At 39.7% G+C, this 13,808-nt stretch overlaps 1 protein-coding gene across 1 annotated transcript; it reads right to left on the bottom strand.

Annotated features, from left to right (window-relative positions):
- Positions 1 to 4,599: 4,599 nt before the first annotated feature.
- Positions 4,600 to 11,929, bottom strand: slc38a8b (solute carrier family 38 member 8b). The gene is made up of 10 exons (XM_056378608.1): positions 11,480 to 11,929; positions 10,264 to 10,462; positions 7,780 to 7,936; positions 7,573 to 7,677; positions 7,414 to 7,471; positions 7,010 to 7,124; positions 6,777 to 6,924; positions 6,476 to 6,678; positions 5,732 to 5,783; positions 4,600 to 5,062 (listed from the first exon to the last, which is right to left on the bottom strand). The coding sequence occupies exons 1-10, from the start codon at positions 11,666 to 11,668 to the stop codon at positions 4,960 to 4,962; spliced, it is 1,329 nt and encodes a 442-aa protein (XP_056234583.1). The 5' UTR covers positions 11,669 to 11,929; the 3' UTR covers positions 4,600 to 4,959.
- Positions 11,930 to 13,808: the final 1,879 nt, after the last annotated feature.

The raw sequence follows: 13,808 nt of genomic DNA, 5'->3' as shown, positions 1-13,808 counted from the left end.
CACTTGTTAGCTTTGCCCAGTTCATGCAGTTTATGACGCCTCCTCGCCTCATGACATCCAAATGGCATTTCACGTTATTTTTATTGAACTTTCCAGAGCTCATTGTGGCTCTTTTTATTAACATTTTGCTCAAAAACACCTCTTTTTTTTGCTCCTGCCAACAGTGCTGCTCACGTCACCATCCCCTTTCTAATGTTCTACTCTCCATGTGGGTTATTGTTGTCACTTCATCAACTTACAAAAAGTTTTATTTTCAACATAACATGATGGAGTTGTTGTAAAACACCAGTTTATTTCCGTTACCAAAATACTGCAACTGTCCGTGCTGATTGATCTGCTTGTCGTTCAGGTCCATCTCCCCCACTCACTTTCACAGCTGATAAGGAAACAAACATGGATAATGGCAGAGTTAGTGTTTTAAACAGCAGCAGGGTAGTTTTCTTAAATCAGGAGGAGGATACAAAATGTTGTAATTGTTTTTTATATATTGATATTGGATGAATATATTTAAACTTCTTGATTTGACTGTGAAACTTTTTTAAAATGTATTTTCTTTCAGCAGCAGTTGTTAGAGGGCTCTAAGCTGCCCATAATCTTTGTTGTCTTTGTGCTGCCTCTGATGCTGCAGGTCCGCTTCCTTCACCATGAGACTTTTCTACTGCTAAAAAAAAGGGAAACAACACTCATGAGCAAATGGACTTTATAAATAATTCAGTACTCTATGGGAAAGTTGTTCAACACATTGGATATAGAGCTGTTCTCTTACCTGTTTTTAGTAGAACAGCAGGTATGCCGTTCATCGCTGCTGGTGACACACAGATGTACCAGTTGTCTCAATGATGTGCTTGTCATTATAAGTGAACCAACCGTCTGTCACATCACCAGATTCATGTTTCTGGTTAGCACTGTCACAGATGTAAGTGCCTAAGAGGAGAGGACACACTTGGTAATGGTACATCTGAAGAGGTAGTGTCTTCTTAAACCTTGAGGTTTGACTTCAACATACAGTATGTGACTGCCAAACACTTACCAGAGTGAGCTGCGAAGCCTAAAGGGCTGCTGAAGCGCACCACAGAATAGTGAGTCATCATCTAGAGAAGACAGTTAGCTTCACACTCTCACACATTTAATTTCATTGCAGATCCTGTATGTTTGCCACACTGATTTCTGTATCTGCTGATATCCAGAATAAAACAACAGTATAGTATACTGTAATAGGGTTTACTTGTATCTCAAATAAAATGTGTCTTTACTGAACCTCTGTACCAGCTCAGTGATGCTGGAGTCAAGATTCACCACCAGGCCCCTTGAACAAAAGAAGAGGCTGTCCACCTTCTCCAGGTTGAAAAATCAGGTGAATCTGAATCTCTTAAAATGTTGGCTCAACACACTGTTGACAGATAGAGGAGGATGAAAAGGACAGAAAAAGGGAAACTCTTCAGCCTGACACTTAGTGCGCTGTGGTCAGTTTTTAGGCCATTTGTCATGGATGTGATATTGTTCATCTGACCACTACTCAGGTACTCTTGCAGACACTGGCTCACTGAGACCTCAGGCACCAAGTCCAGGGAGAGTTTAAAGGAGCTAAGTTTTTGCTATCGCTACGCCATCATTAAGAAGTGATTGAAATAGAAGAAAAACAAGAGTTACAGTCGATGTTGCTTTTCACTGCTGGAGACAGCTGTCGGCGAGTAAAGGAATGATGAATGATGCTGAACTCGCAATGTTTCTTCTAGACTGGTAAGTAAATACTTGTAAATGCTTACATTGAATTGTAACAAAAATGGTATTGCACACATACACAATAACTGTTAGCATTAGCTAACTTAATGTTAACTTAATGTGGCCTAGTAGTTTCAAAACACCAATGTCAAGACATACTACTGAAAAAGCCACCACACGCCACTGAGCCAAACGTGCACCACATCTAATGATTGTAATAGATGTTATTAACAAGGTTTCTTGACTTTTGTAGATCTCTCTGCTTGCGTTCAGTTTCACTGCCTGTTTTTATGATGTTTTGAGAAATTATGTTTTCTAAAGAAACACATCTATCAGAAGGTGTTAAATATAAAAGATCTTCTCATTATTTTCACACACATTTCACCAAAAATATGCCAATTTCAGATTAACTAAACTTCTTTTACATTAAAGTGAAATAAATGAAAATTGTTAAAGTAGATAAAGATTTTTAGTCAACATGCAATCTAATATGTCGTTTTGTCATTATGGCTTATTCACATAACATTTGTCTCTAAATAAAACACAATCAACCGTTCAGTAGAGTAGTGTTAAAAGATTTAAAGAACATGAAAAGGATCAACATTAGGGCACTTATTGTATCACAAACACTCACACACATACAAGGTGACAGGGGCCTCTCCTTCACCTGAGCTCATTGCCACGGCAGCGATTATCCCACAGAGTTCAGCCCGGAGGTCAAAGATCTGCTGTAAGCGCTTCAATAAAGGCCGAGCAGCAGAGTGATGGATGCATGTTATCTCCATCATGATGATTTCTGCCTGCTGGTCATAACCTTGATGCATAGAAAACAAGGTCATACACATACATGCACACGACCATGTTATACTACATACAGTACAGTGTTAGACATTCACAGTCACAACAGTGATACGGAAACATATTTGTTATGGAGAAAGACACAGACGGTCATAAAGCTGACAGGAACTCTTTTTTCCCCAATTCTTAACACAAAAAGCAGATTTCAATCCATGTGACAGTGACGCACATGCACACACACACACACACACACACACACACACGCACAGACACACACGCGCACAGACACACGCACACACGCAATAACAGAAATAACATGCAGCTGTCCCTTTTCATTCAAGCGTTTTGCTGATGCTCTTATCAGGAACAATTAAACGTTTAAAAGAGCCGTCGACACAAATTGCCATTGCATTAATTAGCACCGCGAGAAGCCTACATTACAAGTAATCTTTCAATAACAAAGTGGCTACAGGGGACAGCATAATAATGAGGACTGGAAATGAGTTTTCAGAGGCCGAGGAAAATGAAAAGATACTGTAATGCAGAGAATAATGGATGATTTTAGCCATGCTAGCGGCGTCGTACTAGTAATGGCAGCATCAGTCAGTTGGTCGGTTTGGTCCAGACTGAAATACCTCAACAACTAGTACAGTTGGATGGACTGTCATAAAATGTGAGATATGCATGTTTCCGGCAGGGTGAAGTCTAAAAACCGACTTATCTTCTAGTGCAACTATCAAGTCAAAATTTCTATTTTTTTTCTATTTTATTCTATTGTTTTGTTTATAATCAAATATTTGTAAAACTAATGATATTCCCATCAGCCTCAGCTGGTAGAAACATCTGCTAAACGCTACACAATTAGCAAATGTTATTATGCTTTGCATACTAGCATTAGCATGCAGCTCAAAGCACAAAGTACAGCTTCAGGGAGCAGCTCGCACGGCTGTAGACTCTTAGTTTTGTTTTGTCTGTTTTGGTATGACATGAAACATTGGCTTTGTGAACTCATTACTGTGAGGGTGGGGCATTCTTCCATTTTTGGAGGTTAAACAAACAACAAACTGACATGCTAAGATCTTGATAGCTGTATGCCATATGTGTGTATGGTAGCTTTATTTCCCAGGACTGCTGAATTGCCTTTACAAACATGTGGAGTTTGTGGTTTGTATGATTTTCAGTGATTTTTTTCCCTGCATTTAGTGGATTTAATCATATGGCCAGAAGGTTGATATATAATCCCAAGGGCTAAACACAAGTAGAGTATCACAGTTTGAGGTTTTCCCTTAAGGACATTAACACTGCACGAGATGAAAAAAAAACCTATTACATAACTGAAGCGCTGATAAGGAGCTGCTGTGTGTTTCTAGATGGTCTATTTTTGAATGAAGTTCTGAATCACTGTATGTGTGTTCACACAGATAAGTGGAGTATGCAAGCCTCCTACTACATTTCTGTGAAGTTAGCATGGCTGATTTGTCGCCTTTACGCAGACCCCTCCAGGCCCAGATACGACGTCCATTTTCTGCATTTAATGTAAATCATTACTCACTCATACACTCACACACGTGTAAGCATGTGCATGCTCGCAGGCAGTGTGCCATAACTCCTTAAAGCTTGAAGTCAATAAACAATAAACAGTGATTTTCAGCATACTCCAGCCATCTCTCTGAGCTCAGTGAAAGCTGCAGATTTGTATCACTCATATGACTCTGGCCATTTGGAGGTCAGTGGAAAAATTCAGCTGAGAAATGCTGAGAAAGGGACAAGGAATAATGTACTTCAAAGAATTTTATCATAAATGTAGACACGTTTCAAGGACAATGAATCTATCTGTTTAAATTAAAAAAGGATTTTTTCTTTGTTCACTTAGACATGGCAATCACGTTTCAAAACAATCACTGGGAGAATAATGGCCATGATAAAAACTGATTTCTCTATTATCTGTGTTTCCAATATGCAGTTCCACACATAACAGAACGGATAACTACGTACATAAATAAATAAATAATTCCTCAGTGGTGTTATACTGCCCCCTGGTCGTGCTTTGCAAATACAAATTAGGTCTCAAACAGACAATATATTGTAGATATATTATTGATAAAGCAAACAAAATAAAGCAATAACATACATACATTCAAACATAGATGCTCTTTTTTTCCATACACGCTTAACAATTAAATATGTTCAGACAGGCTTTTATGTGACTTAATATAACTGTCAACTGAAAAAATCCATTCGAATCCGATATTTATGCATCACACAAATGAGAATATTACAGTCTCACATAGTAAATGTATTTTATATCAAGGCCACTGCACAAAGGTCACATGTACAACTAAAAATGACCTTTACAAATGCAACATTCAGTTGTGCAAAAAGAGATGAGCGTCACAGTGAAGCAGCTGCTCCAGATAGTGGTGATAATGGTGGTGAAATTCAGAATTTGTAAAAAAGCTCCATGATAGCGATGGTTGTGCTCTGTCCAAAGATGAAGGCTCCAACTACAATGGTTATGACTCCCCAAACTGTTAAAATCACCCTGCCGTGAATAAAAAAAAAAATCATCAACAATATGAATCTTCTGCATAACAGTAATTCCTAATCATTCATCAAATCAAACAAATCATTTGATTTCTACAAAATATTCAATACGTTTTCAGTCCCTTTGAAAGACGATGTTATCCAGACTCTAAAAGGAGGACTTTGTGGACTGGGACCAGATTGCATGTGAACTGATAACTTGCATTATTTTTGTTATTGTTACTCTGCGAGACATTTCCTCATTGCCATGTTTGTATGACCAGCAGGAGGTTTTTCTTACCTCCTCTCTCTGTTTGTTTATGGTTTAATATAAAAAGAAAGAAAAAAACAGTAACACTTTATTTTATGAGTTTTCTAATAATCCCCAAGGAACGTTCCTGGATTAATTATCAGGAAAATATTTCCCTGAACGGAAATATCCATTTAAACCAAAGTTGAAACTCACCTGCTGTGAGACGTCTTAGTGACTGTCTCAGGTTACACTGGCAGTTAATTTGATGTTAATTAATTATCAGGAAGTATACCAGCTGTGCACTGTCTCTATTTTCCTCACAATTAGTAACAAATTGCATCGTTCTTTTCATAAAATGTCTTGGAAATTACTAGGAAGTAATTCAGAAATTATGGATGTGTAAAATAAATAGTTGCCAAACTGATTCTTGCTCACCTGATTCTTGGAGTCACAGTTTCTGTTTGCATTATGAACACCAAGCAAAGACCTGCAACAGAGAACACACACACAAAACTATTTGTGTTGTCGCACCTTCCATATAGGTTAGTCGAATTTAGGAGTGAAACAATGAGTTCATTAATCGATCAAAAAAAAAAAAAAAAGTCAAAGCCTCCAGCTTGTTAATGTAAATATTTTCTTGTTTTCTTAGTCCTCTATGAAAGTAAACATTTGGGTTTTGTAGAGTCAGTTGAAAAAAATAAGACATTTGGGTTTGGGATGGACTTTTTTTTTTTCTATTTGCTGTCATGTTGTGGAGCAAATGATGAATCAGTCCATCATAAAAGTAATTGGCATGTCGTGTAGCGTAGTGGTCTAAGCAGGCGCCCCATGTGTAGAGGCTACAGTCCTCTCTGCAGTTGGCCCCAGTTCGAATCCCGCATCGGACAGCCTTTCGCTGCATGTCATTCCCCCTCTCTGCCTCCCCGTTTCCTGTCTCTCTCCACTATACTATCAAATAAAGGCATAAAAAGCCCAAAAAAATATACTTAAAAAAAAAAAAAAGTAATTGGCATATTAATTGATAATGAAAATACTCATTAGTTGCAATCCTAGTGCAATTCAGATGCTCTACAGTTGACTGACAAGCTAATAATAAGAGTCTGAATATGAATGTATAAATACACATTCATGTCCACACACACACACACACACATCTCAAAGTTAAGGTTGTTTTCATACCAGGAAAGATAAAGATGAAGAAGGCGCTGATTCCTCCGATGACACCGATCACCTCGCCCATGTCAGGGACATACATGGCGATGAGAAGAGTGATGGTGATCCAGATCACAGTGAGAACGACTCTGCAGCGACTCTCAAACGAATGAGTGACGATTCCCCGGCGACGCCTTTGAATTCGTAACATCAGGTTCAGGATGACCGATCTGTCCCACACACAACAGGGAGACAACATGTTAAAAGACACGCATACATAACCAATTACACCAATTATACAAAACAACTCAACTCTGGTGTCACTCACCTCCCCAGGAGTAGAATTATAGGATAGATGGTGATAATCGATATTCCAAAAAGGAGTCTGGAAATGATCATGACCACGTCATTTCCTGGATACGACATCAAGATATCTGAGGCGACAGCTCGTCCGAACGTCATGAAGCCATACACACCTGGAGATGGAGAGAGTGGATATGATAAGCAGCTTTCAGGTGAGGCCACATTGAACTGAAATTTATGTTTTATTGGTGAACTCACCGGTCAGAGTGTAGATGAGCAAACAGAAGAACATGGAGACCACAGAGATGACCACCCAGTGGGAGAGCTTCTGGTTCTCCATGCTGCTATAGATTGCTATACAAGCTTCATGGCACTGCAAATGCAGGCAGACACACAGATTAATGAGAATGTTTCATTATGAGGGGGGGGTTCAACGATGCCTTTCTCATGAGGATGTCATGAGATTAACCTAGCAAACCTCAGCCAGTCATAATGTGACAGGAAGTCAGAGTCAGCAGTCAGACAAAAGCACTACGTGAAAGTTAAATTTCCACATGCTCCACATGCTTGTCTAGGGGTGTGATATTGATCCCACATTTCTTTCCACTTCAACTCACTTCACATCATGCATATTGTGTATGTGATCTCTTCTATGATCCTACCTGGAAGCCAAAGCAGATGGTTGGCACGACACTAAACATCGATGCCCATGAACTTACACTGAAAAACACAGAGCACACACAGACAGTTACTGATGCATATTAAGTGAAGAGCCAGTGTTAAGTACACGCATGCATCCATTAAAAACCAGGGTTACTGACCCTTGGCTGTGCTCTGGAGTTATTATCACTGTGTGGCTCTCCATCAGGTAATATTTGACAATCACTGCCACACACAGATACGTAGCAGCCAGCGTCCCCAGCACACTAACGGGAGGAGGAAACAAGTTCAGTCACAAAAATGTAAAATAGTACAGTCCGCATGATGTCTGAGTTGGATGATTCTGACTACAGCTAAAGGTTGTGTACCTCGTGTACTTCTGGATGCCGATCTCTTTTGGGATGGACAGTGGTAGGATGATGACGAGGCACATGACAAAGAGGGCAAATCGTTGGTCAGTGTACCAGTGATACGGTATTTCTCCCTCACTCGACCCAGTCACCGTCTCATACAAAGAAATACACACTGGAGACACAAAAGCAGAGTCAAAATTAACATTATTTACCTGCTGCAACATGAAGGCATCAGTATACAGCACGACAACATCAAGACCACTCACCAAAACTTACACAGCTATATATACTTACAAAAGATTCATTTACACCTTGCCTCCTGCTGAACAGCGTGGTTTATGACTTTGAGATAAACGCTTTAATGTTGGTGGATGACCATATAGAATATGACAAACATAATAGTCCTGTGAATGTGTTTAAAGCATCTGTCCCTTGAGATTTCTCCGTCACGGTTCGTCTCTGGACTCTCTTGTTCCCTCCTCTGGCCCTCACCATCCTTACTGTCACTGTCCCTGTCTCGGCCCTGCCGCTCTCCATCCGCCCACCAGATGTCCTCAGACTTTCCTCCCTGTGTCAGTCACCTGAACGATAGATCCACCTGCTCACTTGTCTCCCATTCTCACTCACGTGAGCTTCCCTGCCCACTCACACGCCTGCTCCCAGTTTTCTCATGATCCCAGTCAGTAAGAAAAACAACAGCCATTTCCACCAGCTCCTTGTCAGATCGTCTGCTTAAGTCCCAGCTTGTTTCCTGCATGCCTGCTACCTGTGTGTTTCTATAGCTTCCTGTTCCTGATCAAGTGTTTATTGTTTTGTTGTTTGTTTGTTTATTTTGTTGCTTTTTGTTTGTTTGTTTTTTTTGGTGTGTTTGAAAATCCAATCAAATGATCTGGTTAAAACTGGAAAAGAGCAGAAACATTAAAAGGATTTGAAGGGTTTCACAACGACAAAATGACAAAGTTAAAATGAAAAGGGGAGGCATTACTGCTCCCAGTCACATGTTTACCCGAGTGGTAGCTAGAATGAATATTAAAGTGCGGATGATTCATGGTCTGAGAGAGATTAATTTTTTGATATGGGAATGGCTGCTAAATTGATCACAAACTCAGTCGAGTGCCTTGATAACATGAAAACATTCGAACTCTGCAGAAACAAATGCTGAGTGCAAACAGAGCAGTGCTTGATGATTAACAGATGGCATGAGGAGGATGGTGATGGGAGCTGGTACACTATCATGTTTGTCTCCAACAGGAACGCTAACACCCGTCAAGCACATATTTGTATTTGTTAATTTATGTTTCTGTCTATGCTGATGTAAATCAATCTGCAAAGCAGTTTATGCTAAAAATGATTGTATTATTCTTCACTGAAACCCTGTGTCCTAGAAACCATGATTATATACAACAAAACTGCAACAGTTTTGGAGTAAAACTCTTTGGGGAAAAATATTCCCAGGCATCGTATTTGTTTTCCTCCAAAATATCTGATCTTGCAGTACAATATCCTGTTGTTGTGATATCAGCATTATTAAACTTTTTTACACGGCACACAGGTTAAGGTTCAGGAAAGATCGTGGTTTTGGTTAAATGACATGTGGTGTCTGAAGTGACTTTTCTGTATCAAAAAGGACCACAATCTTTCCCTAACCTTAACCAAAGCACTTCTGTTGCCTAAACTTGACCAAAGATGGGACTCACATACTAATTACTATATGAATAATGCAATCTACAAACCTTCAAAGAGACCCTCATCTAGTGTTGTCCCTGCTTCCTGGACTCGTGAGTAGACTGGTTCAAAGTCAACACTAAGGCAAACCTCGCAGATTAATTGGCTTTAGGACTTTAAATGTAATTTACAGTAACACTTTGTGTTTCATACAGAGATATAACCTCCACAGTGTTGTAAACTGGCCCTTTTCTATTGGCCGACCTCATGTCCAGAACCTGCTCTGTACGGTGGGCCACATGTGAACACCTGTTACTAAAACAGTTGTGGATGTTTTTTTGTCATCTTGAGTTTTTATGGCTGCGTAACGTTTGATTGTGTACATACACATACAGTATCTATTACATCATCAGGGGGGCGTTTACAGGCAGCGTTGCTAAATTAACATCTTTGTCACCAGATTTAAGTGTAAATTCACAAACTTTTCAGTTTTAGACTAAATCCTCAATTTTACACATTGACCATACACAGTCCAGCCATACAGGTTTTGACCTGGTTTTGTTTGTATTCATCCTACTAACACCAGTATTGATACTCAAGACTACATATCAGTAGCATTGATACTGTAGGTTTTAATCCACCCAACGTTTACGTGATGATGAATAAACATAAGTATGAAGCAGTGAGCACGTCCAACACACTCACAGGAGGAAGAGAGAGTTTGGATGTTATAAAAAAAGAAGTGTGTAAACTATAAGCATGAACAACACAGTCTGTTGTAAACAATGACCGATGCTATGAAATAACATAATTCATGGTTGTTCTGGTTCTTACATTTCTCCAGCTGGTCCTGCACCACCACCAGGAAGGCAACACATATCATGAACAGGTTGAAGCAGAAACAAATCTCGCAGAGTTGACCCACGGCTCGTCCACACACTTCGCTCACGACATCCTGATAGGTTTTCTGTCTGCTGACAGACGAGGCATAGCCAAGGATGACCAGACCACTGATGAGGAATACCAGGGATACCTGCCGGGGCACCGGGGAGAGGAGCTCAACCTTAATCTTCATTCACAGACCAAGCTGATATTGGCACACAGATTATTAGACAATGCCCCCCCCCTATCTATTAATAGTCTTAATAGATATAGGCTACCTTCCAGGATTAAAATAGCTACTGAATCATTTCCTGACAATCAACTTTTTAATTAATTGACTGTTTCAGATCAAATTCTTTCTAAAGCTTCCTGCCCCAGCACAATGACAGATTTTACACAACATTATAGGAAACTATACTAAGGAACCCTGTGATGAGAGTCAGATTTTCCTACATATGTTTCTGATTGCGCTACCAATCTTAATGTAGGTGTAGCCTATAGTACAAATTTGTACGGCATCACTGTACTTTTGTAAAAAAAAAAGAAAAGAAAAACACAAAAAAAATACAAATAAATATTTGCTCAGATTTGGTATCAGTAGCTATCCAATAGAAAATGACTTGAATTGGCATCAAGAGCAAAACAAGCTCTCTGACTTTCCAAAAAGAATGATCACTTCAAACAGAGGCTCCTGCTTAGCGCCCCCCACCTCCACCCCACCCCACCCCAGGACCTCTTGGGCCCCTGGGCCCATTCTTGGAAAGCCCATGTGGCTATCCATCCATGAGACACACACACATTTTTTGTGGCAGTCAATAGATGCAGTGCAACGAAAGTTCAGGTCCTCACCAAAACTGGAAGCTTCATTAGAGCTCACCTGTGAAAAAGATGAGCCTCTTTCACACCAAGGAGAGACGGGGGAGTGCTGAGTCTATAGTGTGCATTGACAAAACTAACCGCATTAAACCCCCTGAACAGCTCGAGATTTAAAGTTACACGTCAATAAAACTAGCGTCAAAGGTGCCTAATTGTTCCATGAGCATATTATTGGTGCACATTGGTGCATATTATTGGTGCAGGGCCGTGTAGCTGTACACACTATGAACGCTTTTCCTAAATGATATAGTATTACCAGGTTATTTCTGCAGGTGTCTGACTCTGTACTCACCATCTCCACAGCGACGGCTGTATTCACTCCCCCCGCCTTCTGGAAAGCCCAGGGGAAGTTGAGGAGTCCGGCTCCCAGCGCAGACTTCAGCATGATGAACACCGCGCCGAACGAGCCGAGCCGCGGGGGATCCGCGTGAGACGCAGACCGCGCCAGCAGGCTGATGCTCTCCCGCGCCAGTTCCTCCATGATCCTGTACCAGCTCCGACAAGCGCAAAACCGGGGCTGGAAGGTCTAACAGCTGCTCTTCTACAAAGATTTAGTGTGCAACTAACTTCTCCAAAGAAGCCCAGGTGTTTGGTTCATTCTGCTGTTTTTCAAATTTTAAACCCGGTGAGTGGGCAGCCATGCAAATATATAGACCTGCACCCACGACTCACGTGGTCTGACTGGATTTTTTGACTATTAAACATTTCACTCTCAGGTGATAAATTTGACACTAAAGTGAGTATGTTTGCTTGTGTCTGCTCTCCCTCTCCCACTTTATGTTGTATGTCTGATATACGGCACTGATGAAGTATTAGCCCACTGCTAAGCCAATAAAATAACATATCATAAGCTATTATAACATAAGGCTCCAAAAGTGGCTCTGCCATGAATAAATAAGCCATTTAAAAACATAACAGGCTAGTAAGAAAAATGCACGCATGTAGGCTACAACGTGTCCAATAACCGGGATTTACCTGCAGGGGGTCTACAGGGTCTACTTTTAATTAATTGAGAATATGCAACATGTAACCACAAACAAACATATTCTATATTAACACAGAGGCCGTTTAAAAAAAATGTTTAAATCAGTTTTATTCTGGCGAACACATGTCATACCCCCTCTTTCCTGTCTTTAGGTTGAGTCCAGTCTGAGGCTAGCTTCTGAGAATAAGTTATACATTTAATTTGTTAAGTTTTATTTATTTCAGGTTGGTTGTCGATGATTTAGGCTTAGTAACACAGATGTGGTCAAATGGTAGAATAACAGCAGAGACAAAAGGTAAGGTAGCCTGTATGTATGTGGAATAACTACTGGTGTAGTTATGCACTGTTTTCAACTCTCCAGCAGCTAAATGGCATACTAAAAATAAAGTTAGTTAAGGTCCTTTTATTTACAGCCTGAAATTACTAAGCATACCTTTGGTTTACAAGCTGAACACCCTGTTCAGAGTCTTAGTGCTGCCTGTCCAGTTCCTTGTAGTCACTATAGATTGTATATTCATTTATTTAATATTTATTTCATGGATTCACAAAATCATATGAAGAGTTGCTGGGCAGTGCGGTTTCCAGCATTTGTTTATTTTGTGGTAAAATAAAGTCCTGGTCATGTATATTTGATCGTACAATCTACTACCCATGGAATTCATAATCCCAGCCATATTATATGGTACACACCATCTGTCGCAGAGCAGAGCGCACTGGTCAAAATCCCTTGAATGTTGCTCTCCATCTCACACACTTTCAGAGAGGATGAGGTCCCTTTGTTAAGGAAAAAAAAAAAAAAAAACCTTTGCTGTATCTTAAACATTTCAACAAATGGGTGCAAACTGTGAGGGCTTTGGAGCACCTTAAAGAGATTTCATGGTGATGTTGCCGATTTTCTGGAGTGAAATACAGGACAAAGAGAGATTAAAGTGAGCCAAGGTGTTCTGGGGACAGTTCAAAGACTTTGTAGCTGATCCTCCAGGCGTGTGCTGTTTTCAGAAATATCTCAGGATTTCACTCTTTAAAAAAAGTAAAGAAAAAGGCCTTATTAATTTTTAATGAACTTAAACTAGGATAAAAACAAGATGATGATCATCATGACATGACATTACAAAATGATGTTGAAGTGATAGACTATCATAAAAAAAGATGTAAAGAGCAACACTGGGCTGTTTTTTAATGAAATGTACATGTATTAGATTTTTTTTCTGGCACACCTATTACATTATGTTTTTTAATAATAATTTAGCCCAATAATCAGACTGAATTGTGATTTTGTTATATCTGATTCTGTTTGAAGTGAATAACTTAATTCAGTTCAGAGACCTGAATGAACATGGGCTAATAATTATTTAATTAACTGCCTTTAATTAGCTTTATTATTGTTAGAAAAAGATATCGAAACACCTACTGTAAAAGGTGGGAGCGCACTTTTTTAAAATTCTAACGGACTCATAACTGACGTTTGCAGACATTTACACTTTTACAAAATCTGCCTTCAAATTTCTACTGAAACCATAACAACACCTTCATATAGTTTTTTTATTGTCAGGTTTCATATTCAAAAATCCATCCTGCTCAACACAAACATGGGAGCTTTGACTGAGGCTCAGTCAGATTTGAATCCCTCTCTCTG

The sequence above is a fragment of the Seriola aureovittata genome, chromosome 1 (assembly GCF_021018895.1).
Source record: "Seriola aureovittata isolate HTS-2021-v1 ecotype China chromosome 1, ASM2101889v1, whole genome shotgun sequence".
NCBI lineage: Eukaryota > Metazoa > Chordata > Actinopteri > Carangiformes > Carangidae > Seriola > Seriola aureovittata.
The sequence above is the reverse complement of the archived record's forward strand: the minus strand, read 5'-3'. Positions and strand labels throughout refer to the sequence as shown.